The 27,140-nt window shown below is 44.5% G+C and overlaps 2 protein-coding genes and 2 long non-coding RNA genes across 5 annotated transcripts in view; all 4 read right to left on the bottom strand.

The window, feature by feature from the left end:
• Positions 1-4,252: 4,252 nt before the first annotated feature.
• LOC135375319 (uncharacterized) overlaps positions 4,253-27,140 on the bottom strand; it is a 151,401-nt gene continuing 128,513 nt past the window's right edge. The window contains exons 8-12 of one of the 2 annotated variants that reach the window (XM_064608059.1): positions 24,646-24,787; positions 24,295-24,405; positions 10,726-10,755; positions 8,053-8,082; positions 4,253-4,446 (exon numbers count right to left, since the gene is read on the bottom strand). In XM_064608059.1, the coding sequence (XP_064464129.1) occupies positions 4,315-4,446; positions 8,053-8,082; positions 10,726-10,755; positions 24,295-24,405; positions 24,646-24,787 (445 nt within the window). In that variant the 3' untranslated portion in view covers positions 4,253-4,314. The remainder of the gene's footprint in view (positions 4,447-8,052; positions 8,083-10,725; positions 10,756-24,294; positions 24,406-24,645; positions 24,788-27,140) is intronic. The other variant, XM_064608061.1, reaches the window with a different exon arrangement.
• On the bottom strand, positions 14,124-15,713 carry LOC135375312 (uncharacterized). Its single transcript, XR_010417209.1, has 3 exons — positions 15,581-15,713; positions 14,671-14,818; positions 14,124-14,587 (listed from the first exon to the last, which is right to left on the bottom strand). It is a non-coding gene; the product is annotated as an uncharacterized LOC135375312 (long non-coding RNA).
• Positions 15,766-18,127, bottom strand: LOC135375308 (uncharacterized). Its single transcript, XR_010417205.1, has 4 exons — positions 17,974-18,127; positions 17,360-17,546; positions 17,045-17,292; positions 15,766-15,954 (listed from the first exon to the last, which is right to left on the bottom strand). It is a non-coding gene; the product is annotated as an uncharacterized LOC135375308 (long non-coding RNA).
• On the bottom strand, positions 18,359-20,710 carry LOC135375299 (uncharacterized). The gene is made up of 6 exons (XM_064608040.1): positions 20,465-20,710; positions 20,090-20,248; positions 19,733-20,018; positions 18,866-18,931; positions 18,751-18,807; positions 18,359-18,687 (listed from the first exon to the last, which is right to left on the bottom strand). The coding sequence occupies exons 1-5, from the start codon at positions 20,535-20,537 to the stop codon at positions 18,780-18,782; spliced, it is 612 nt and encodes a 203-aa protein (XP_064464110.1). The 5' UTR covers positions 20,538-20,710; the 3' UTR covers positions 18,359-18,687; positions 18,751-18,779.

Here is a 27,140-nt window from a genome sequence, read left to right as displayed (position 1 = left end):
CACACATCTATTAGAATCTTGTGCATCCTTTTTTTTTGTGAGAAGTGTGTGGATTACGCCGAAAACCTACTGAAGCATTTTGTGCAAGTGTTTGCTTCTCTGTATGGGGTCGAAAACGTGTCCCACATCGTTCATAATTTGATTCATTTGACAAGTGACGTACGTGAACATGGTGCCCTTGACACATGGAGCGCGTTCCCGTTTGAAAACTACATGCAGAGCCTCAAACGAATCTTACGGAAGCCTGAACGCCCTTTGGAGCAACTTTGCAATCGTGTGATGGGAGAAAGAATAATTCCTCACAGAATCAACTCTTCTACGTCACTCGCACCTCAGTGCGCAATCCGGCATAATTCTGGACCACTTCGTGTTGGCTGTCTGGGGCCAGAGTATAAAAAGGTGACTATTCCTCAGACGTTCACGCTGAGAACAACCAAGCGCGACAATACTTGCAGAATGGTTGACGGATCGATCGTGCGAATGGAAAATTTTGCGATCAGCTCCACTACAAGACAGATTGTTCTGATTGGAAGAAGATTTATCGACACCACAGACGTGTATGAGCATCCCTGAAAGTCATCGCTGCTTGGAATTAAACTTGTGCACAAGCTTTCATCAGAACCAACATCTGTCAAAAGTGCTTGCTGCCATTCACAAATAAGTTCGCAGTGTTTCCCCTGTTGCATTCTCGGTAGCCGGCGCCCCTTTTGTCGCTCTCACTTTTTGTATATAGTTCTATAGCCACAACACTACTACTACCTAGGGACTAGGTACTAGGTACCACAGATATTTCATCGTGAAATTCCCCAACGAGGATGATAGCATTGCCATCGTGCATGCTAATTGGATCGACGGAGACCGGTGCTTCTGGCCAAGTGAAAGAGACCCTAAAATGCTCCGACAGTTAATTGCGAAGGGTAAAAGGCTACAACCAAACTGGACCGTGCACAGCTGTATCGTGCTATCCTCTTTCGGTATGCCATGGAATTTGTTGCATGAATATAATGCTTCAGTGCAGCGGATATTTATACAGTTTCAAAGTGCTCACTTAGTTTATCTTCTTCGTGCTAGGCACATACGAAGAGGCACAAAGGAAGATTAAGAAAGCGGAGGTAACGTCCGATTTGTCAAGCGATGTGGAACTTGGACGTAGGAAACGAAAAAACAAAACAAAAGAAACGCCAGAGACAGTCCTTGTTGGTATAGCCAGCAACAATGGACAACAGATTCGGAAGACTTTGCTTATGTACCACCAAGGCCCCCCACTCCTCCCACATACATAGATTCGTCAGGCCACCAGAGCGGAAGTGTGACTACAGTGTAGAATAGTTCCAGTTAACGTTCGGCACGGGTACATGCATACCGTGGCATAGCATTTTGACAACGATATTGCTTCCATATCATATACATGCTGGGCACACCACTCCAACACAGCTTGGAAACCTGTATGCGGGAGGAAGTAATGATGAGCATGGTAAGAGGTAGAATTGTGTGAGAACTATAGATAGAAAAACTGATCCAGCAGCTTGGTGACGTTACGTACCACTTCTTTGTCTCAGGTAGGACAATTTTATTCATCTAGGCTACCTAGCAATTTTGCTGTATGCGGATGCATATTCTGTTTCTGCATGTTCCAGGTATATCCGCATTTCCAGATATTTTACTCTAGTGCATCAAAAGCTACGATTATCTTTCGGCAGACTGATATCGTAACATATGCCAAACTTCCGCTTGTCATATTCTTTCTCGGCATTGTGCATATGAAAAAAGGAGCCTTGCAGTTGGTTTGAAGCAGTTAATAATCAAAACACAATTTAATTTTTTTAGTTGGTCATGGCCACACATACCGAAAGGCTGCCTCGACAGAATTTTCATCCTCGGACAGTACTGCTACTAGAGCACAAGCAAAAAGTAGTACATCATGTGCGTTTCCAGAGCCCCAGGAGCTCTTAATGAGTCATCACCAGCTGCGAAAAATGGGAAACATCACCCGGGTAAGCCAGGAACAACGAAGATATGATAAATCCAGAAGCGTTCGTGCCTCCTCTTGCTGCTTGTCATTATGCGAAACGTTTCAAACGTTACGGTCTACCTTGCTTTTATTGGTAATTTAAGCATAAATATTGCCATTGAACACATGGTACATTTATTTGTTTGGCCTTTCGGCATTTATTTCATAAGCTTCCCTCAATTCATTTTTCGTTATTTATTTATATATTTATTAAGTTTTTTGTGTGCGCAAAATAATTTTGAAGCTGACCGCCTGGCATGCTTTGCGAGCGTTCCTCTGCCAGGCACTTTCATCGCGGAGCACGACACCATATCTGCCGACAAAGGCGTACATGAATGGCTTCAAGGGGAATTACATTACATTCAAATACTTCCCAAGGGAATCAACACCCCTTTGTAAAGTTGCTCTTGTAAGCAGAGGCGACATGACGTGCCGTGACACCACTTTGTGGATTTTTTCTTTGCCAAACTGTTTTTTATGAACTTATTAAATATATGGTCTTTTTGCTGCAGCATCAATAGAGCTCTACCCGAGAAACGTCATCATAATGTTGATAGACAGACTGAAACAAATTGCAAGTGGGAGGGCTGGGTTCCATAAATGGGCACTTGCTCGCTGCCTCCTGTATATGTAAACGGAAGAATAAATGTAGGTCGTGTCCCTTTCAGGGACCATCGTAATCCCCTCAGGACAGTGGCTTTCGGCCGCAAACTTGTTCCGGCTTAGCTTTGAGCACAGCTCAACTCTCCAAACTTGGTGGCACTGTCGAACACTACGACGTAATTTGTTTACAAGCAGGGAGTGGTCTATTCCTGCGTGTCTCACATTTCGATTAAGACAACTCCAGTGTGGAACTGGCAGCTCAGAGCGTGGCACGCGATCAAGCTCTCTGCATGAAAATGATAAGTAGATAAGTTTTCTACAATCGCAAGCTCACACGCACAGGAAAAAAGAAAAACGAAACAGGTAGTCACAATATCAATGGGTTCTAGCACTAAAGCGCTGGGGCTTGCAATTACTCGGAAGTAGTCTGGTTGAAATTGGCTTAAAATTGGTTTAAATTAAATTGGTTGAAATTGGCTTAACCGAGATGCTGCTGCCTTGTGTTGTATGTGTGCGTTTATGGGCGCGTGAGTAGATGAGCATCATGCTAGAGATAGAGAGAAAAAGTGTGTGTGCCCATCTATCTAATTGAGTCCCCTTTGTTAGTCCCAGTAAAACAGTAGGTAGTTTTGGGAAACCTGGAATGATACAATATCAGTCCAACAGATGGAGAAAAGTTGAAAGAAAAATCGCAATCAACGCATCATCATGGATCGAGTGTATGCGCTGCAATTTTTCCCAGAACCTCCCTAGCAGAAATGTAGCAAACGTCATGTGAATTTCACTGGCGATCAGGGGGGTGTGGGTTCTAGTCCCATGAATGTGCCTTATTTCAAAGTCTTTTTGCCCTAAGCAAGTTGGCTTTGGTGCATTTTTGTCTTTGTGCAACTCCAACAGAACAGCTCCTATGTAGTACAGTCTGCTCTGCCTTTTAGCCACTTACTCATTTCTATACTATGCCATCTGTGCTAATTGAAACTTTGTTTGCTAGGTAGCCCAGAAATAAAAGAAGTCCTCAGAATATGAGATAACTGATGTTCTGAGGCTGGAACAACATAGAAGGGACAATCACATACAAGGCCTCAAGTTGCCTTTGAAATTAACAATGAAAGATGTGGGTTCGAGTCCTACAGCTGGCTACCCTTTTCAGTGACTTTCATCTTTCATCCTCAGAATACTTCACATTCCGAAGGTGACGCAACAGACTCACACTGAACTGTTCTCGACTGTACTGCAACGCTTGGGATCCCGTGATAACAGGACCCTGTTATCTGCTTGCTCTATGTGGTTTGGTTCGTAATTCCGCATCCTTACACTGAATTCAGTAGGAATTGTTTCGACATGCTGCTTATTAGGACCATAGATGCAGCTATACATGCAATGAACTGTGGATGCTGCAAAGTAAAACTGGGAGGTTGATGTAACGATTATCGACCTCTCCTACCACAGTGATGGCGATGTTTGCTTAAATGTGTGGTGTGATGTCGGCAAATTTCAAAACTATGGAAGTTGCGCAGTGGCAATATGTCAATTCCATGTCACGTTCTACGTTACAATGTGTGTTCACTGGGAACTTTCAGTACTCTTCGGTCTAACGCATTTATGGGCAGGATAATTGCAAAACACAGGCTTTTAGTGTAATGACGTCCAATCTAGAGGTTTTTTATTGGCTACGATCTTTGTTGTACAAAATTGTGTAATCATTGTTGAGCATCACAAATATGCTCAATGTAAGAGGGGTACTCGTCGAACACACCCCAGGCGACCAGGTAATGCTTGGCGAGCTGGCCGTAGGTCAGTGAACATGATGTAGTGACCTCTCTTCCGCATACCTGTTCAAAAATTGAAAAGAAAATGGCGCACTATAAGGACAGTGGATGCTCTGTGTCGGAGGGACGCTCTAATAGTGGAAGAAGAAACAAAAACAATCGAACTCTGACTGACAAAAGCAACAACTTTACTTTAACGATGACAAATGTCTTCTCAGTTGGTAGCATGTTGCCTCATAGTGGCTATTTCATGATATGGCACGTTAACGCCTGTAAAGGGCAACAAGATCTCCAGCTACTGACGCATCAAAGAGTGGTGATGTATTACAAGATTTTAAATGAGATTCTGGGTGTCCCGAATTTTGGGGCTTTCTTTCATTGATGGAAGCTTTAGCCCGTGAGCATGACTCCATTCGGTCCCACTTGGGACTAATAGTACTCGAAATCAAAAATAAATAAAATTACAATGCGCTTACGAGTAAGAGAATAAGCCAAAGTCAAAATACAGTAAAAATATGTATGTATGCATGTGTGTGCGTGTGTGCGTGCATATTTATGTACGTATGTATGATCGGAAGTGTTCACGATAAGACTTCCGAAACATGATAATACAACTGACCGGTTTCTTTGAAGCGGGTGACATAATGTTGGCCAAGCCGGCATTTCATAACGTCTTGTCGTACATTGACATTGACAGAGTTCCTCGTATGCATTGAAACTCGCTCATATATTTCTAACAAAGGATATGGCAATTTCCTGGTTACCTGGTGGGGAGTGACGCCATCTCCACGACTCATATCTGATCAATAGCCACAACATCGCAACGGTTCTTTTGTAATATGAGTGGCAGGAGCCCAACGAGATCGAGGTCGCCGCGTTTGTTGCAGGGGGCGTACGGGGAGTAGAAGACTTGAAGACGGCAAAAGGGGATGGGCTATGTCGTCGACAGGAAAAGCGGGAGTTTACAGTTTGAGGAGACAGAGTAGGAATCATCGTTCGTTCATGTGTCTTGAAGATAACGAAGTAGTCGTGAATTTGCTGCCGATATGGACCAGCCACGTGAGAAATATGGTTGCCCTGGGGCAATAATCAAGTTTATAGGAAAGACAGTCAGAAACACCGAGGTGTTGTGCGTTGCATTGAGACTTCTTTGTGGACAGATGATTCTGTGCCATCCAGCTGACGTATCAAAGTGATCTAGCAGAGATCTCGTAACATTGCAGCACGAGGTGTGGGCGTGTCAACAGGAGCAACCGGGATGGCTCACGACCAGACGCCACCAGAATAGTTAACGAAACCATAAGGGAGGGCACAAAAAGAAATGCTCATTAGCACCCTTGCGGTTGCGACCGCATTTATATTTTACTTAAAATGATAATCTTCGAGGCGATGCGGCCAACGGCCTATACAGGGTGTCCACGCTAAGTGTGAACAGATTTTTTAAAAATATATATAACACTTTTTCCAAGATGAAATCAATTGCAATATAACATATGCTGAAGGCCACTCCCTAGCAGGGCATTAGCAAAGTCCAAAGGCAATGTCTTAATTAACTTTCATTAATTAACTTTTTAATTATAAAAGCTACAAAGTCGTCCCAATGAGAACATCTGTTCCTTTCGGTCACCTGATATCGTAGCCGTTTTCAGAACAAAAATCCGTTCGATAGATCGCCCGCAAAAAATTCGTGAAGCAACGCAATTTTTTTTCTTTATTTTGTTCATTGCGCTTCTTAAAAGACGCGTATTTCCTTCATCCCCAACGGGAGAGGGGGAAGGAGCACAGTGCCGCCTCATGCGTCGAAGATGAGCTTTAACTTGCGGAAACAAAACAAAAACAAATGTATCGGGTGACTCTATCGGAACTGGCCTTAGCTTGGGTTGCATTTTCTGTTTCCTTTTAATCTTTTTCCAGGACGCGAGAGGCGATAGTGAGCTCTTTCTCCCTCTCACATTGGGGGTGAAAGAAAGACGCGTCTTCTAAGAAGCGCAATGAACAAAATAAAGAAAAAAAAATGGCGTTCCTTTACGAATTTTTTGCGGGCGATCTATCGAACGGATTTTTGTTCTGAAAACGGCTACGATATCAGGTGACCGAAAGGAACAGATGTTCTCATTGGGACAACTTTGTAGCTTTTATAATTAAAAAGTTAATTAACGAAAGTTAATTAAGACATTGCCTTTGGACTTTGCTAATGCCCTGCTAGGGAGTGCCCTTTAGCATATGCTATATTGCAGTTGATTTCATCTTGGAAAAAGTGTTATATATATTTTTTAAAAATCTGTTCACACTTAGCGTGGACACCCTGTATGTCGAGCAAGGCCCTTAAAAGTCGAAATCCAGCATAGTGCATGGTGGTCGGTCACGAAGACAAAGAAATTCCGCAAAATACTCCTACGTGACTGCCGATCATTGGATACGTGTTGGGGAGTAATCCAGCTCGGCCAGTTCGGGAAGGCAAGAGCAGATTGCACATTAAAGGATTATTGAACATGAGATTCCATTGGGGCGTGCGAATAACGCTGTGCGAGCACCACGCCGACGTCATACGCGCTAGCAACGGTGTGGATCTCGGTGGGGTGTAGCCATGGAAGTGGAGAGATGCGCTACAAGGGAAGAGGAATAGAGTCGAGAGAGGAGGAAAGGACAGCGGGCGTGAAGGGCGCGACGTGGCGCGCGGGCCTTGTGGTGGTCGACAGGTTAGAGAGGTTCTGAAAGATGTGCGGAAGAGCGGTGCGAAAGGGTGGCCGAGGCTGCAGTACGGTTCCGCCAAGATGAATCGGAGGAAGTCCGAAAGGCTGATATGGCTGCGGATGCTTTCTTTTATACCATTGTATAGTGTCGTGTGGAGGGTTGCGTAGCGTATGTGAAGGGTTCTTGAAGCGTTGTGAAGCGTTCCCAAATGGTTTACACGTTATAACGCTAACATATTTTTTGGCTGTTCTGTCTTCAGAGTAACTTGCCTGTCCTTTCCATGTCAGACTTTCCAACACTAAAAAGGGACAAAACATGAAAGTAGAGGAGGACAAGAGAAAGAGAGAATAGTTTGAAAACAGCTGCAGAAGAGAATGGTCGTAAGTTAAGATAGGGTCGACGAAGCGCTGTACTTAGGAGGCCCGCGGATTGAGTGAGCCATGTGTGTGGCCATTGGTGAACACCACATCCCCGACAGCGTGCGTCAGCCCAAAAACTGGCTCTGCGTGACGCGCAACACTTTGAGGTCTGAACTACATCGCCGACACAGTTAAGGATTTTACATTAATATTATTCTGACGTATTTGGCTAGACTTTTTCTGGAAATTAAATACAACGCCAACCAACGTATCCGGTTAGTACACTATAAGTGTCCTTCTGAAGTTGAACTGCCTTGCAACCCAAGCAGTAGTATGTAAGCGTCTTGAGTATCTTAAGTTCTTGAGACTACTTGAGTTCTCAAGTAGTCTCACGACTGGCATCCTTAAGTACAAGAGATTCTTATCAAAGGCACACGTGTGTTGACCTCCTGTGTGTTCTGCTTTCAGTTTTCGGGGAGTGTTATCCATGAGTCTTCTTTCTCAGGCCACTCGAAGCTTCTGAATCCCCATTGTGTGTAATATTTATATTTGCTCTATGCTGGTCCACAGAATGCGCATTGTATGTCGTCACGGCATTAAACGTGGGTTTGCTTACCGTTACGTCCTCGTCAATACAGGAGCCGCCCTGTACAAGCAGAGAAAATACAGAATAAAAATACTGATTTGACATTGGAAGAAGGATACTATGACTGAAGAACAGTATACACAAAACGTTGCACTTCTTCGTACATTATATGAGGATAAGTGCCTAACGACGAGAACTGCACATTGTACGTCATGCGATATCATACGACAGCCGTACGTTACAATTTTACAACACTTGTTCAGAGACCAACAAAGGTTGAACAGAACTTCATGGGCAACAAGATATAAGTAATATGGCGCAGATGCAGGTAAGGTGGTGGATGAACTCGATGCTGTAAACCGCTGACCGATGGAAGTAACAAAAAGAAAGAAGACAAAACACAGGGCACAGCCTCTGGAACCAGCACCGCCAGTGAGCTATTGCTCCGTCATTGCAGTGCAAAAAGAATTGTGTGTGATGCATCTTGCTCTCCTCCAAACTGACTAGCCGGACCTGTATGATATTCTCTCACGTGAGGCCTCTATAAAAAAATGTACCGGAGCCACATATCAGCCATAACGTACTTGTCGAAAAGCGAGTAAAATGACATCTTTCCTTTTTCGCCTCGATCATTCTTTCCAGCTATGAAATAAATTATACGATAATAATAAATAATAAATGTTTGAAACGGTTCGTCTGCTCCGCCCCTTATGTGGAAGGATCAGTTTTCGTTTTTCGTTGGAAACTTGCAGGTCCTCGTGATTGCTGCTGTGTCAAATGACACACAAGTGAGTGCGGCATTCCACGCTGCCCGAATGGTCTTCTTCTTCCTTTTTCTTACCACACTTATCTTCAAATCTTGTTCTTTGTTGCAGGGTTGGAGAGACCGACACTGGAATCGGGCATAATGTTTTATAGTTAACATATTTCCAGATCTGCCTTATATAACATATCGTGCGTTTCCGATCACTATATCTAAATGTTTGCCATGCTTTCACTAAACTTTGCAAGTCCCTTATATCGCGCGACTGGGCAACTTTGAAGCGCAGGGAATCACAGCACGTATGTTCGAAACCTGAGCTGCTTGGCTCGAGTTCTGCTGTGAATATTTTGTCAGCAGGTGTTCCCGGCAGTCCGTGTATCCGTTTGGGATGAAGCAGCAACCAATCCAGAGTACAGAGTCACAGTGCACCGCACTCTGCCGAATTCTTATGTGTGGCATTGGAGTTTTCGTTGCGTCCAAGGCTCTGTCGACACTGAACTTGACGCTGTGATATCGACAACTCAACAGGAAAAGTGTTCGTCGTGTGCGCATGTGTTTCTTTTTCCTGCTCATCCGTCCATGTTTCCGCTCCAACCGTTCCGACGCAGGAATATTGGATAACCGCGGTAAGGAATGTTTAAAATAGGTGTACATTCGTTTTCTATATTCCTGTATTTGTTGTAAGTCCATGCACAGATAACGTGACGCTGGAAAATAAAGTGAATTTGGTTTCTATCTTGTGCATATTTTTGTCAACCGTACGGAGCAACCTTCTGTAGCGGATGGGTGAAGTGAGGGAAATGTGACACATAGCATGGGAGAGAGTGTGAAAGAGCGCGATGGAAAGTACAAACCCATGGGAACCGCCTGAAGGCGAGCACCGAGGATGCGGTTCAAAGCCGCCTAGAAACCCTCTGATTCTTACTGACACTTTCGCACGATAATAAGTAGTAGGCATTTATTCCACGACAACAACACAACACGGCGGAACGTACCGGAATGACCTGCACTTGTGCAGTGAAACTTTTTCACAGGCAACGGGAACGGTACCACATAAAACTCTTTTGAAAGAGTACGTAGTGCAGTGTCACGGGTGATAACAGAAAATTACGAAGTAAGGCTGCTTTCCCAGTGGCTACCTTCGAGGCCAACGATAAATGACGGGGAAATGAGATAGTTGAATGCTGCTCAGTTGTCCCTTTATATCATCTTTAGTTGTAAACCGCTTTGCGACATTATTTTGCTGTGCTGAAGCTAGCACACATTCTGTGTTACCAGAATTTGGGCGCACACACACGGGCAATCAGCATGGCCGCTTACACAAAACCATTATGATACTTTGAAAATTCGATTAACGTCCATTCTTCTTGTCATATGCAACTGAATCCGAAGAACCGTCGACACTATACTTCCTCGTAGTAATGACTGAAAACCATTCCTTGCTGTGTTGGCACAACTTATTTGAAAATATAACCGACAAAAACTCTAGCGGCATGACCTCGGTTCCCTTACCGGAGCCGTCGACGAGGACGGTTCCGCTGAGTCGAGGTTTGACACGAGATTGAGAGCTGCGCTAGTGCTGAGCGCGTTTGGTGCAACGCTCGGAAACTGGAAGCGAACTCAACTAGCTCGGCGAACTTGGTCGTGCGTTGAGCGTCGTTGGTGCAACTGTGAGATAAAAGGTAGCGGAAGAGACGACTACATCTGGTAATATGGGCACGTCTTCCACCGAAGCCCTCTTAGTGCGATGTCCATTATCCGCTCGAACGCTGTGTGGCAAAGGCCGAATGGCACGACATTAAATTTGAATAGCCCATCCAGTTACAAAAGCAGTCTTGGATTTGTCACTTTTAGTCAACAGTATTTGCTAGAGATGGGACGAATCCATAATTTTGTGAATCCGAACCGGAACCTAAGTAAACTTCTGCGAACTCACTAACCTTACAAACCTCGAATCTTTGGAATCCTTCCTTAAAAAGAGAGAAAAAATATACAATAAACTTCTGCTTAAGTCTAATTTATTCAAAATGTTATTCACCGACTACTAGAAATACATAATTCTCGAACCTGAATTGCTTTCAGAAAACAAAACACAAATCAAAAGCGAAACCATGTTACTCTTAAAAAATCAACGTATGAGTTTCTGCATGAACTCTTTCAGTCTAGAACAGTAACTACAACAGATAAATTGATGTTGAATGAGGAACTTCGCCAGATGATAACAATGTAAACGATCAAACAAGAAAACACACGCCGTGGAATCAGGCTTTCGGCAGACTCCAGAGGTGCCAATTTTAAAAAGAAGCAAATAAACGCTGCTGGTGGATTCGAAATACTCGATTCACCAGCTTGAACACTGGGATCCCGATTCTTGAATCTCGAATCCCTGCCTAGGACTCGAGGACTGGCGGATTCGGTTAGCACATCCCAATTATTTGCCAATATCCGAAACCGAAATCAAGAGTTCGGAAGCAATTAGCGCCCTGTATGGTGTCCAACGCATCGTCAATTCTTGCCATGGGGTATACATATTCTCGAGTACTTTTGTTCAGGCGGCGATAGTCAGAAACACATGGAACCCTCCTTTTTCGCTACTACAACAACAGGGATGACCAAGGGCTTGATGTCTCTCGCATTATAGCTTTAAAGGGACTATCGCATCCGTCCCGGTTGATTCCGAAACTATAGCGCCGTTTTACTCGTCGTTCGTCGCCAATAATTACACAAAAAGTCCGACACGAAGAAGTGGAGTAGTTTCTGTGCAGTTTGATGGAAAACATAGCCGTAGCAGACGACGTACGTTGAGGGATTTCTGGTATTCCCTCTCCGCAAACGTCACGCAGCCGCACCAGGCCTCCACAGCTCCCCGCATTTGCGGCAGTAGAAAAATAAAATCACGTCAGAGTCACGTGGTATTACATCGTCAGGCATCATGACGGATGCCCATTGGCCAAAGGAGGATGCGCGCTCCGGGATTGGTTGATAACGTTTCGAAATATCTGACAGCTCACTTTTCGCGGGCAGTCTGGTCAGTCGGCCAAGCGAGCAGCTCCAAGCGAGGTCCCTGCGTCTCCGCGGCTCGCCGATGTCGGTTGATCACAACGACCAAAGAGGAAGTGTACGCGCGGGTTTGTTCGTGAGCTATAGTGACTCTGGCCATGTACTGATCTCCGATAAAGTGTCAACCTACGGACATTCTTGCCGGGTCGTAACTGGAATGCTTGGTGAGCTGACGCCTGAGGAACACTTTCGAGCGCTGTCGCATTTTCAAATACAGTGACTAAGAAGAGAGTGTTCGTAACGACAAAAGTATTTCCCGTGACTGTGTGACCTACGGTGCATCGCCAGAATGAGAAGATGCTCATCTGTGAAACGCACGCACTCGTGGACTTCGCTCGCCTCCAGAAGTAGACTGTATGTGTGCTTTGCAAGTTCGAACTTGGTTTGGTTGCTGTCTATTCAAGGAACGAAACGTCCTGTACGCACGGTGAATATATGAGTCAAACATTTGAGTTTATACGTTGCATCAATAAATATGTATTTCGCCTATCAAAAGTGTCTTAGTTATTTTGGAATAACGGGCGCCAGGTATGAAAACCAGTAGAAGTCAATGGCAGCCAGGGCCGGCCGAAAGCCGAGCCAAACTGAGAGGTTGCTGATTGGTTGGCTGCTAGGCATCACGACGCATTTTCATTGGTCGTATGTCCAGTGTTGCCTGAATTATCTCAAACTATGGGCTCTATGGGGAGCTGTGGGCGCCTGGCCGCACCAATCAGGGAGCGACTGTCGGGACGTCGTCTGCCTGTGAAACCGCGTAGAGCCTAGCTGTGATCATGTCGGACGTCGAAAGCGAAAGTTTTTCCTCGTCGCTGCTGGATGAATTCAGTGAGGACAGCTCGGACGACGTGGTGTCAGACGATGATCCGTATTCAACGGACCCACTTCCGCTTCATCCTCCGATCAACAGGGATGCAGTTGTTCGCGAAGTCACGCAAAACGATGACCTGCGGTAAGTCAGATTATCACATTGTACGCATCGCACCCACTGCAATTACGCTATCAACCGATTGTTGGACTGGTACTTGAAAAACGACAGGTGTCTGTGCGGCGTCTGCAGTCCGGAGCAACCAGACGAATACTTGTGCTGCACATCAGTGAGCCAGGTTGCAGCTCTGTGTGACAGTGCTGGCGTGCAGTGCATCACCGAGCACCGTCTTTTCTACGACTTCTGTCTGCGGAGGGAACTGCTGGCGGTGAATGCACGCCAGTACTGCCGCTGCGACTATCGGCTGCGGCTGTTGAATCCGACAGACAACAGGTACGTATGTCATTTCCTAGGGCGGGTACGGTAATAGTCCCTTACAGCAACCACAGCTGTATTTTAACCGATATGTAGGAGTTTCATCTTTTAATGCAACCTTCTAATGCAACCTTTTAATGCAATGTTCTATAGATATGTTGGAATATACTAGGATATTTGCAGTTGTCTTTTGGTCACCTCTTATGTATGAGAGTTGGTCATCCTTTTTTGCTGCAGTATCGCTGAAATTGACTGGCCTTATGTTTACATAGGTGTCTGAGGTTCACAGCCTATTCTATATTTGCCAGTTGGGTCTGGGGCTACCTCAGACCTAGAAATAGGCGACAAATTCCAGGCTGCGCTGTGCGAGCGATTCAAAGAGAGCACCCGTCGCCTTCATACCAAGGGTTTCTTTCTTAAGAATGGTATGTTTTCAGTATACATATATTATATGCATCTGCTGGCTTTTCATGGTTATACCTTCATATTAACAAGGCTGTATACTTCAGTGAACATAAAAGGAGTAGGTAAGCTAGATGGTGTCGACCTGATATTATTGCCGTGAGTGTACATTCCTGTACATTTATCACACTGTAAGGCTTCAAAGCCACATACCTCACTTCCTTTTTTCTAAAACATCTAACTCATTAAGCTAATGCTCATAAAAAGATCATGTACCTTTTTTCAAATGTGATGAAAATCAAGAGCCACAAGCTGCCGTGTCGAAAGCAGTACATGCACCACACATACCGAAAAACCTCCCGGATAGCACGAATATAAATTCTTTCGTGTTTTTCGTTTTAATTTTTTTTTTGCATAACAAAATGCTACAATGGTATTTAATATCCATGCACAGATGGTGATGATACTGTTGTTCACAATTTCAGTAGATTCCAGGCTGCTGTCTTCTCAGAACTGCCCATGTGCTGGAATGAAAAAAAATGTTAACTTGGTTATAACAAAACATAGTTTTGCAATTCAGCATATCCATAAGACTTCTTTTCGTACAATAGGTACTGCTTAAAGGGGCTGCCGCATCCGTCCCAATTGATTGTGCCACTGCAGTGACATTTTTTTCTACGTTGCTCACTGACAATCACGTGGGCAAGAGCGGATGACGGATATTAGAGTATTTCAAAATTCCTTCTCTCAAAATTGGAGCAAACGTCACACACGCAAGGCTCATAGCTGCTGAGAGTGACAAATTTGTCTTCAGCTGTTTATGGAAGTGAATTTTGGCCAAGTTAACTATTAAGCGACGACTAACGTACACGCATGGATGCGATAGTCCCTTTAATGATTTTAGTTATGCAGTTATCAAAATGGGTTTGATGATTAATACGCAATGTCATATGAGGTGGGTTGATCTACAAGCAACGCTTGTCTTTGCATAAAGCATTGGTTGGCCCTGAAAAGGGCCGTTTGTGATGTCATATGTCAAGATGGCCAGCTGTCCGTGTTCCTCAGCCGGTGTGGACATGGCCTACTTTCCCTTCTGGAACCTACATGTAAAATCCAGAATATAGTTAAGTCATCAGGAGCAAGCAGGTTGGGTGCAACTTGGTAGAACCAATATTTTGTGTACCGTGTCTGGTGTTGTTCCACAGCTTGCCTAAGAGTTGGCTTCTCGCCATATGTTGCTGAACGAGCTGGCCGAGTTTCTGCAGCTGCTGACTGCGTTTGGTGTTCTTGAATGCGAGTCAGAAACTCTGCAATCAGTGTTGACGCATAATCTGTTGATGGATAAGCCTAGGTTGACGATAAATGTGTTAGGTGAACTTGAAGGACTATGTTTAATACTGGGTGTTTTTATGAAAAAGCTATGGGAGCAGCACAGACATCACTTTTCCAATTGAGTTATACTGCAAGGCGGACATCATTTGGAAGGGGGCATATGTGACCTTTGAGCAAGAGCAAGCAGAACAGGAGAAAATCCACATTGAAAGCCATTCTATCTTTTAAAAATCCTAAAAAGCATGCCGTGAAATATCTATTGCTGAATTTTCGTATGCAGATGATGAGAGACTGAAAAAGCGCTCCTCAAGAGCCATCTACGGCAACAGAAGTGGTTTATTTAGCCAGTAGATCAGCACCTACTCTGATGATTTCCATTACTTCAAATTATGTCGAGCTCTTGCATGAAGTGAGCGCTGTGCTTCCTGCATTCCCCGCCAGCGTGGTTTCAGCTCATTTTCATATCAATGTTCAAGGATGGATATTTTAAGGCACGTGTGTATTTTAGGATTTGTTAGACCTGAAATAGCTCTAAACAAGGATAGCCTCATTCTGCTTGCTTTTGTCTGGAATCACCTAATTAAATTTTTTAAAGTAATCAGGCAAAAACGAGATCTATATATGCTGCTCTCATAGCTTTTCAATAAAAAAATTCTGCAAAGGATAAAACACTCTATAACTAGCGCTATCTTCAAACTAGCCACAATAACTACATCCATGTATTGACACAGAACATGATGCACGCAGTGGTGAAAATATACCATAGGTAGCATTTTCTTTGAGGGGTACGGCCACCCACGTCTTTTTCAGCTTGGATGGCTTCAGTCGGAACTGCTTGGAGCCCTCTCTTTCCACATGCACACGGTCAGCATTCTCGTTGTAATGGAGTATTGCCAACTGTGTCCTAAAACCCAGTTTTGTAATGTAGAGGGTACAAGTTCTGTATGTGTGACATGATTTTATGAAGGTTTAATACCTGGCCACCACAATGAATAGGATTTCGGAACGAAGTGGTTCAGGACACTGTGGTATGACTCCAGGCCATATGTCTGTTGTTTTGTAGAAAGCATAGGGACATCCCTGAGCAGTGCGGGTGCTGTCAAGATGTCCTTGACCTTTGCGTACGTCTCACTATCTGTAATTGTAAATGATAAGCTTAATTCTAGCTCTGTCAACAAAGTTAACAAAACTACTACTCTATCTTGAGAAAGCGTGAGCAACCGACAACAGAAAAAAACAAAAAGAAACAGACACAACAAGCCACTTGTGTTGTGCTTGCTTTCCCTTGTCACTCGCTGGTCAGGCTTCCTGACATTGGAGTTCATCCACCAGCTCGACCACTTATTATGTAAAATTACCTATAAGCTCGATGCTTGGTGATGCAACCACGACATAGCACACGACTGAACTCGTGGGTGTAAGAAAGGGATAAATCAACTTGTCCACTCTTTAGTATTTTTGTTGCTATGTCTACGTACTAGTACATGCCTGCCAAAGAAAATTTAGGACCATAGTGCTATTTATTGGGCCCTCCACAGGAGGGCAAGCAATGAAAAATCCATGTGTGTCAATGGGATGAACAGTGCAATAAGGCTCCTTTCCTACACACCCATAAAAATGGTGTAGCTTAAATTTTGATACAACGCGGAAATTAACTTCAGCTTCCACTCAAAAAACCTACCTCACGTGATTGTGTCAGCAGTGCTAATAAGCACTGTATATAATTTTAAAAAATGCATTCATAAACAGGCACACTCTTGAAAATGGTGTCCTAAGATTAACTGCATAGTGTGACTTATTAAAGTCATACTGTACAGTTAATCTTAGGACACCATTTTCAAGAGTGTGCTTGTTTAATGCCACAATCAGCCTCGTCGGTTCACTTCACCCTGCCTGTCATCACCATCGTTCAGCCACTGAGGTCTGAGTTGTGAGAACTGTATGTTTTAAGCACCAAAACCATTTACATGCAGTGCTATATTTAAGAAATGGTTAAGCAGTTTTCCTGAATTTTGTTCAGTTCCAGCTAAATCACACTTCCCAAAACAATGATAACAGGGCATGCATGTAGAGTAGACACACGCATATATGTCACACATTTTGCATTTGTGTTACTCCAGAAAACCCAGCTGCAATTACTTTACCAAATATTCATTTAAAGTTTTCTCAGAGATTTCTTGACTTATCGCCTGACTGCACCCATTGGTTCATTTATTTGTACTTACCTTCTTTGAGCCATTCTCGTGGTTCTGAAACTGGGCCATGATAACAAACTGGGTACAGTGGGTTGTCATGCTCATGGACATCGACAATGTGGTTCACTGCCGATACCCACTTCGCCAGACGTCTTCGTCACCACTTTCCCCACTGTACTTTGGACACCAGTATATGTGTCGGATAAGGCTCTCTATCCAGAACTTCACAACTTGGTGCTTTGTGGAGCGGCTGAGAGACACAAGCTTTTTCTTGATCCCTGTTCGATGTTACCACATGAGTTTGAATATCAAAGGCAACTTTCCATGCTTGTTGAGAGTGCTCACCTTTCGCAACGTGCCACACGTCAAAACGGTGTTTGATGTGTGGACACAATTCCCTTAACACGGACTTTATTGCAGTGTGGCGGTCAGTCACTATGGTGTCCACAACCATGTCATGTGCTTCAAGGTAGGCAAGGCAGTTCTTTAGACCATGTACCTCCATGGCATTGCTGCTTGAGACTTCTGTTGACTGTTACATAAAATACCAAGATCGACGTATTAGACATGTTATACCCATATACAGGGTAGTGTTGCCCCCTAGAGGTATGGTCATTTGACAACAGAAACAACAGAGCTATGTTTCGATGTGCTCAATTAGGCTGTGGAACTTCAACACTTGTAGGCCTGTATAGCGTCGATACTTCTTCCACTCTCTGAATAGCAGCAATTAGTCCTGAGCTCGTAGTGTTAAGGATTTTAGTACAACATTGTGAGTAAGCTCTGCCAGTTCCCCAATGACAAAACCACTTAATTAGAACCACATTTTTTTAGGGAGAAACTGGATTAAGGCTGAAAATTGGAAGCTTGAGGGTAAATATCGGGTATTACCCGAAAAAGTATGAATTGCATGATGCAATGTTTACGATACTGTTACAGAAAGATTTGGTATGAGATACCTTGACCAATTCAAAGTGGATGATCCTATTGGCAACTGTCTCAAGCAGTGTGTAAGTGCCATAGAGGGCTGTGTGGCCTGGCGAATCACATCTGCCATCTCCCGCAAGGGTCAGGGGCACTGGGCGGAGCCGGTCCAGTAGCTAAGCTTGTCTGCTCAGGAAGACCTACAACAGTTGTAGATAAGAGAAGATCACATACTAAAAGGAACATTGGGTGAACACATTCTGTGACTTTCGAGCTACCGCTAGGATATGTTACTTGTTTTCTTGAATGATAATAGGCACACACTTTATAAATGTACTCACATCATTCACGGCAGGAAAGAGGTGCTGTTTCTGTGTTCTGAAGTACTGAGACAAAGTCAGTGTTGGCACGTATGGAACATGTACAAAATGCCTTGGTTACATTAACACTAGAAAAGCGCCAGTATTTGTACCTTCATCATGGCGAACATACGAAATGCCTTGGTTATGTTCACGCCGGAAAACAGAATCGCACTACAGAGCAGGATGTTTCCGAGTGGTCTGTCTTGCACCCAAGGCTGGCTGGACTATGTACGTAGTTTCCCACAGCTGCAAGCTGTTGCTGCTCTCAGCCATGTGCCCCTTGTTGTGATGTCTGTTTCAGCATCGCTGCTGCCACAAGGACACTGTGACAGGAGCTCTCGCAGACTTGACTCCGCCACCAGGAAGAGACGTTCCTCTGGATTTAGCCTGAAAAGCAATCACATATTTCTATGTCTTAAAACACAGCGTACTGGAGCATGCTGTATTTACGTTCGATGCACATGGGATTTAGAAAGATGTCACTCATGTTCCTTCTCATATTCGTCACTAGGAAAAAAATAGTTGCAATGTAAGAATTCCCACAGCTTTCAAGTGCAAAGCTTACTCTTCAGTCTCTGATCCCTCTGTTAATTCAGATGAGTGGACCGTCACGTCCTTCGGATCAGGCTGGCTACATCGAGAAAGAAAAGAAGTTATTTACCTTTGCGAAACGTATATGTGTAATACAATGCTGTGTGTGAAGTAGAAGCCTTTGCTATTCAGTCTAGGAAGGCATCTATGTCTTGGAATGCACGGCCTATTCGTCAGGGCAGCACACTTTGCGGTGGTGTTTCTAGGATGACTTTTTCATAAAATCCCTGTACATCCTTCCCTATAGGTCTGTTTCACCAAGGTTAAAATGACCTGTTGCCCAGCGTGGTCATGGCGGCCTAGTTTGTTGGCCACAGCTTCCTTACCCCTTCTGTTCCCATCTATTTTGTTGTTATAACTTCTGTCATGTCTGTGGTACGTGTTATATTGCTGCTATCAGCTATCCGTGTGTATGTCTGTTGTTCTTCCTAAGCTTTTTTATCTTCAAGCTTTATCCACCACCTTGACTGCTGTTGTAACATATGCTGTTGGCATCTGTGGTATTCATTTCAAGGTGGCCCCTATCAATTGATTGGTAGCATGTCCACCTACTGACCCAATTATCATGGGTTCAGACCCGACACAGATAGTAGCAACTTCATGATAGGGTACAAGCTGTTTAGGTTCACCACCCACATGGATATAGTAAAACACATCAAGAGGCAATATTAATCTGTGGGTAGACAAATACGCTGTAATTCTGTCACACTTGCCTCACAACGGTCAGAATGTAATTCATATTAACTTAAATGGACGTCATAGCTTTCCTTTTTGTAATCACTAGATCACCAGAGCTATTAACAATTTTGTGTAAATATAATACACTTGTACTACGGAATACCATGTAGATCCCAAGGTTGTATCAAGTTCTTCTCTAGCTGGGGTGGAGCAGTGGACGGGCGAAAGAGGCATGTAAAGCATATCTGTTGGCATCAGTTCCTCAAATGCTGGTGCACCTATATGCTGCATGGAAGCCTGTCCTGCAGAGACATCCACGCTTTCAATGTTGCTGTCTTCTGGACAGCAAGTTGCTAGTTCAGATGATGTCAACAGAAGGGAGCTGGAAGGGGGAAGGCTCATGCCTGTCTGGCTTTCCCTACTTTGCATGTGGAACCCAGTTTGAGTGCCTGCAAACCAAATTGGTAGTAGGCTACGTGTGTAAAAGGTCTGTTCCCTGTAAATGATATTACAATATTACCAAGCGTGGATGTCGGAATAGCTGTTTGTGTTTGCTTGTCCTTAACCCTTTCCGCTACAGATTCTGGCTTGTGCGGTACTAATGTGTAATGGAACCCATATTGGCTGACTATCTGGTAGGGCACAAATGGTTCAAGGGGCAGTCCATCCAGCACTAGTACTGAAGAAATAGAGCAATACCAACATGACCCATACAAAAAATGCAGAAAGGCAATTATGCAATACAGCTATGAAAAAACAATATGGGATATAATGTGATTACTGCTCTCCTGTGTTTAGAAGGAGGAGCTATGAATCTCAACAGTAATTGCCTATGCATTCATTTTAGCCACCATGGATTTTATCAAGAGTGAGCATAATTGAATTGGGCACGTACCATTTTCCGGACCCGCTGATGACATGGATTGTCGTAGGCTGAAACAGTCACCCGCATCGCTTGCTGATTCCATCCTTTCCACGTCTACAATACAAACACATTATCACACCTATCACTGTAACAGGCTGTTATTGGACAAGTACGACAAAAACATCTTAAACTGGAACAGATAGGCGGGAGCATGAGTGTGCAGCAATGCCTAATAAGAGCTTTCTACGGAACGTACCACTTGCACTGGCTTCAGTGAAGCTGGTGGACTGGACCTGTAAACGAAACTATTCCAATTCATAAGTCAACATCTCAAAAGATATGTAATAGATTGGTTTTCACAAATCTGCCTAGAAAAACCATTCCTTGTACAGATACCACTTATGAAAATGGACTCGTATTGTTCCATACCCCACATTACCAGAAGCAATGGGGTAGAGTATCGCCCATGGCGACAAACTCCCCATTCATAATCTCAAAATAAAGTTGTCACTTGTTTTTCGAACATGCAACCTGTATTTCCAGCATGCATTAATGCAGTAGAGAAAATGAAACCTCACGCGCAAATTTGCTCGCTGAATGGGAGCCCACAAAGGACAAAGTACCGTTCGTGTTCGTATATGACGCGCGGCTAAATGAAAACGTGCATACGCCCCTTCATTATATATGTTCTCAAAATAATCCATCCCATCGGTAAGCGACATTTCCAGCAAGCACTACGAGAATGGCCATCTCAGCTCATGGGTTTCCCTTGCAAAACCCACATTGCTTAGTTTTAGGGATCGAAATTCGCCCGCTGTGCCAACGCCGAGAAAAGCGTGTAAACTGCGTTGCAGGCACGCTTTTCAGGGCTAGATCCTATCAATTATTATGTCCTTTTGCTGGGTCCCATTTGACATATACGAGAACTGTGACCCACCTCAGCAGACCGCGGCCGAGTTGGCTCCGGAAATATTGTGGGCACGGCGTCAGCCTTCAGCCGCTTTCGTTTCGGAACTCCAAGTCGGATTTGTAGAACATCCGTTTCCATGTACGCATCCTCCGCAAAGTGTGAAGAACAAACGCGGGACACATGTATTTCTCCTTGTACGTCAAGATGTCTGCTGGCGACTACTGCCTCCCATTTTCGCTTCGTGTCACTGTCCCTCGGCTTGTGGAATGTCACTTCTGGGTTAGAGCTCGAAGTGTTCGTACACCCAGGAACGTAACACCGTTTTTCACGCGACATGGTCGCGTCAGAACTCGCAATCACAAGCGGAAGTCGGCGTATTTATCGATGACTTTTCGCGAGGTAAATGGCGACGATGGCGACTCAAACCCGAAGCAGACGAGCTCGGAGACTGTCGTCTGCGCAGCCCTCCCATTCGTGCGGCTGCGTTACGTCATCATGATGTTACTATCGCTGGGCTTCCTTAGCTTCAGAGGCGGCGGGAATATTTAAAATTCGTTTACTCAATATGTACGGCGTTCTCGAAAGAGAAATTTGGCCAAGTAGATTGTGAAATGATACCGAACATTATGGTATGGGTCTCATACACACGTTCCCGGATGCGATAGTCCCTTTAAACAGGACTTGCGTAACCTTGCTTTTGATTCCCTCCCTCTCCGCGGATGCAACTCGGTACGACCTTTGACAAAGAAGTCTCTTGTGTCCTGTGTCCTCCTAAAGTGGATTTGTAGGTGTCAAAGACGTGGACATATTTTGTAGAAGTAATAGGAGTTGAGCGTTTCTTGCGTCAGCCAGAGAACACGACACCATCTTCTTGAGAAATATGCCTTCAGGGTGAGGAAAGGACACTGAGTTATCTTCTGATATGTCTTGAACAACGTGTACAATGTGACAATACATGGGCTCGTAGATAGCCACGTGGTAAAAGCATAGGTTCGGCAAGCGCATTAGTGAGGGGTAAGAATGTGTACCCGTTGCTCATACATGACAGAATAGAACAACAAGGCCCCTGCGCGCGAGCGCATCTTCAAGTGGTGATATGACGATGTCGGGTACGGACGACATTATCGGAGAGGAGACGACTATACGACGCAGCATGTAGAGCAAGCACAGTGTATTTGGTAACATATACTTTAGAGGCGGCAGAGGTCTCCGTACAGTCGCATGTGGATTCTATACTGGCAACGTTATTTCACTGTGAACACGACCTCTCATAGCGTCGTTGTCCTCGTAACCTAGTATGACACCGTGAGAAGTCGTCAGGAGTGCTCGGAATTCTACAGTGTAGCAAACACCAGAAATTATTACACTTGGAGTGCACGAAGCAAAGATTCGGACAGCAGCTGTAAAATCAAATTTGAGGCATATTCCAACAGAAAACGTAACTTTTCGTAATGTCTTGCACATTGCTAAGGACAAAACAAAAACAGATGAGCCAGAGTCCATGAGCGCCGGTTAAGGATGACATTCGATTGCGACAGGCATGGAATTTCGGGGACGGGTACACTCTAAGAAATGAACTTCACCGCATAGCACGCTCCTAGCCAACCATAATCTCGAGTGATATCGTTATGTGCCTTGATTTGCCTAAAACGGGAGGCGTACGCCTTTTTTGTGACAATTATGAACAGCATACGTGTCACAAAAAAGGCGTACGCCTCCCTCTTTCAACAAATCAGTGCAGATAACGATATCATTCGAGATGATGGTTGGCTAGGAGCGTGCTATGCGTTGAAGTTCATTTTTAAGAGTGTAGGAGGAACCTTTGAACAAGGCGCGGGCTTCGCTACCACTACCACTCGGAGCTTCGGTTTACGACGTTGGAAAAGCGTAACAATTTTGAAGTAACCGGCCGAGTGATCTTCATAACGCTCATCACGATATGGCTGCGGCAACTGGGCAAGAGACGTTCCAGCTTATCATTCGTCCGTTTGACGCTTTCGACACGCTGTAATGGCGTGACCAGGAATCCCGCAACAATAGCAAGCCAAACGGTGCCGTGGTTGAGAAAAGGTGCAACTAGCGTGGTTGGCTTATTCGGGTTGCATTCTACTTGGAGCCTGCGAGAAAGCTATAATAGATCTTAAAATAAATAAAGATCTTAGTGACAAATTGGACCTTATAACATTCGCGTATGATGGTTGGAACGGGACGGACGACCGTTGCACCATAGCGCCTGGAAATTCTTCTTGAACTATGGACTGAACAAGGGAGGGTCCTTCTGGGGTATCTGGATGCTTGATGTCTGTCTCGAAAGTTCACAAACAATATCCTGAACAAGACAACGTATACTGTCTAGGGTCACGATTTCTGTGCCTGTCCCACTGTTAATGTATGCTTCGCGATTACACAGGTTCGTCGCGTCTTGCAGTGGTTTGCAGAAGGAGATAACTCCACTGACAGACGTTAAACCTTTGCCAACGAGAAGGTGGAACGCGTCCTCTCGCATACCTTCAGTATGAAACGCCTCCGCTATATATATTGAACGAGTCGTTAGATTGATGCACGGAGCAAATCAGTAGCACGGGTTTGTTACGTGGAATATTTCATGCTGTCTTCAGCGAATATGTAATGAATACGGCTGAGACAGGCCTGTTAATATGGCGGTTGGCTGTTTACACGGGCAACATTTGCTCCGCGTGAACATCGCGTCATGGGCAGCACCAGCCTATGTACGTGCCACCGCACTTGAGAATGGTATGACGGCGCATTGAAAACGTTTTGTTTTTCTTTAAAAGCCTCGGACAAACACACCGCCCGTAAGACACATGTACCTGGTCTTCCTGTAGTTTGTACTGCGGAAAAGCCAGGAAACAAAATCGTATAGTTAACTCGGTTCAATGGTATCAATTTTTATGTCTCAATGTTGATCTACTTGTTATGATTGTATTACCGTGAATGCATCGTAACCTCTGCTTGGGAAGCCTCCTGGAGCTTCCATCTCCTTGTCTTTACCCGTCTTCTCTCTACACAAGATACGACACTTGTTGTATATAACCTCACCCTGAAAATCACAAAAAGCCACGTTTTACTACACCATGTTTATGTATCATTACTAATGATTTTGCTTAGTCGAATAGCGAAATGCATATTATTGTAGGTACCCGCACACTGAAGTAAACTCATGTCACGCAGGCACTGCAGTGTAAGAAGCAGCACCCAGTTCTCGAAGTATGATATATTAATGCACAGAAAGTATTGTGTGTTGTAACCGTCTGGCAGTTTTATACTACTCACTACTAACCTCATAGAATTCCTCGCCGACATCAGCAAGCGCTCTGCAGAATTGTGTTGGGTTGAACTTGTAGAAGGGAGCATAGGAAGGCACGGATGCAACAGCATTTGTTGTGTGGCAGGTATGCCCATTCTCGCCAGTAAGGACTTTCCTGCGGTAACACACTCAAAGGTGAATTTTCATGATGTGTAGTAGTACCTAAACACATACGGTACGAAGGATGCCATTTTAAATGAATGATTGCATTTGAACAAAAGACAGCAGCACTGGGATTCTAACCGACACCTTCTGATTGCCAGTCAGAGGTGCTGGTGGAGACCCCTGCCAGAGGACATCTTACTTCTGTACCAAACAGAGTTGTTTATAGAGAGAGTTTGGCCAATAGGAGGGGTCTAACTTAAAGCATGTCATGCGACGTCACGGCCGAAGGACCTCCCTCGCCGTGCTCTATTATTCTGTGCCCGCCGAGCCTGTCGCCGACGCCACATTGATGCTGATCGTTGTTTACGATACAAAGAGCGAAAACACGTGCATACTTCGGTAGCCCTACAACCTATAACTCTTTCAGTGTAGCAAGAAAGCCACCCCACTCACCACAAGCACCTGTGGGTCGTTAGGCCGGTTGTTCCTGTAGATTACATTCAGCGCGACAGCCAGCTGTCGACCAGCAGGCGGAGAGCATCAAAATGTCGCGCACCAGGTGGCTCATAAGGGGATTGCACTTGGATTCAGACTTCTTGGTCAGCGCAATGAAGGCTCTGACGTCAAAACAGGCTCCTCCGCTAAGGCGACAAAAGGTCAGTGCACGCTCAAACCTCCCTCTTGCAAGCTTACATAATAGAGACCCGAACATGCGCATATATCTCCCAGCATCGAGCCAGTAGCTCTGGCGGTCGCCGTGGGATTTGGTGCTACATAGCTCTCTTCGTTTTCACGTGACTTTCCGAAACCACGGTAACGGCAGATGAACGACAGTGTCATTCATATTAATAATGTACATGTCACTTTGCTTCCCGAATAATGATAAGTGGCGCTTCTGGTGGTAACTGTATCGGCATAGGTTACTGGCACTGCGAGCGCTGCCTTAAGCGCTCGCTCAAGACGATAAATCCATTCGACGTTGTCATCTGATACATGGTGTGGGAAGATGGTGCCACGTCGTCATAGAAGAGGCATCGTGGAGGGTTTTCGAACGCTAGGTTTACGAGCACGAGAAATGATCTTCACAAGGAATGCGGCAGGGAACTGGCGTCGTCTCAAGCAGCGATTAGGAGTGTTCCTAGCAGCTACTGAGGGACTACAAAAAAAGTCTTGGAAGCGCATAGACGCTCTCCATGCTCCGTCATATCGCAGGAGAACAGGCAAATGAAGTCTACCGGCCATTCATCCTTCTTCAGAACACCACGTATGACACAGTGTGTTGTATATTTGAAGAATATTCCTCCCCGAGGAAAAAGTGGGCTCACAAAAAATCCAAGATCAGGATGAGCATGCAAGATGAGGGTCCCTGCTGGAAATAGTCCAATTCAAAATAGCACAGAAATCTCATTCGGTTTGAGTGGATATCGCATTCGCAATTCTCATTGAAATTAGCCAAAATTTCCCATTTTTCCCATTCCGAATCAGCAATTTTGGTAGCTGTCGGTAGCTCAGTCGGTAACGTACTGGCTTACTGAGCTCAAGATCGCGAGTTCGATCCCGGCCGAGGGCGGTAGCAATGTAGGAGAGGTAAACACTCGCAGTCCTACACTGCGGCGCGTGCAACATGTCGCTACACAGCGCAGACAAACCTTACGTGTAACACCACAGTGCCAATATTAATTTTGGACAAATACCATATTGAAAGCTACGGGAATTTAGAGAGTTTCAATGAGAAATCACTGTACATGTAAATGGGGATGAAGTGGAACCACGCTTAATCACACCCATTGGATTGTGGCTTAATCACACCCAGTCTAGTTTCCCATTGGCCTAATGTGCCGCAGCCCAGATTTTCCCACCAAAGTCACCTGGAAATTCTCATTGTCGATGCGCCTTTTCAATGTGCAATAACATTCGATTGTTTTGCATCAAATGAGCAGAAAGTATGTTTTTGCTGTAAAAAGGAGTTACACTAGATGTCGTTTCTGCATGAACATTTATTCTTGCATATAGCACAATACAGTAGATATTAAAACATCGCAAGTCGCAGATATAAAGGTGAAAGTTATTTTAAACGTTTTGTATAGGCGTGAATATTCACCAATCAGTTGAAAATCGCTAGCAAGACATAGTAAACAACAAGAGTAGAAACTTGATTCACCACTTACATGTTTTTAAAGCATACTGTCCATCATCAACACATAAATCCATAATCAGTAACTTCATAAGGGTATATTCCTAACGTCCGAACAACGCCGACGAACAAAAAACAAAGATGTTGAAGAAATCAATGATCACACTCTTTTGTGTTTCGTAGGTGATTCGCGATGCCCGGTACAGCTTGCCTTTCTCGCGTGAAAATT

This window comes from Ornithodoros turicata, chromosome 1 (genome assembly GCF_037126465.1).
Source record: "Ornithodoros turicata isolate Travis chromosome 1, ASM3712646v1, whole genome shotgun sequence".
NCBI classification, from domain to species: domain Eukaryota; kingdom Metazoa; phylum Arthropoda; class Arachnida; order Ixodida; family Argasidae; genus Ornithodoros; species Ornithodoros turicata.
Note: the sequence above shows the minus strand (reverse complement) of the source record. Positions and strands in the feature narration are given on the sequence as shown.

What these genes read in the sequence shown, in the direction of transcription:
- LOC135375299 (XM_064608040.1), bottom strand. Translation starts at nt 20,537, where the DNA reads ATGGAATCAGCAAGCGATGCGGGTGACTGTTTCAGCCTACGACAATCC. An exon ending in ATCAGCGGGTCCGGAAAATG is followed by an intron (nt 20,249 to 20,464) that starts GTACGTGCCCAA and finishes CTATTTCTTCAG; the next exon opens with TACTAGTGCTGGATGGACTG. An exon ending in ACAACCTTGGGATCTACATG is followed by an intron (nt 18,932 to 19,732) that starts GTATTCCGTAGT and finishes TTCTCGATGTAG; the next exon opens with CCAGCCTGATCCGAAGGACG.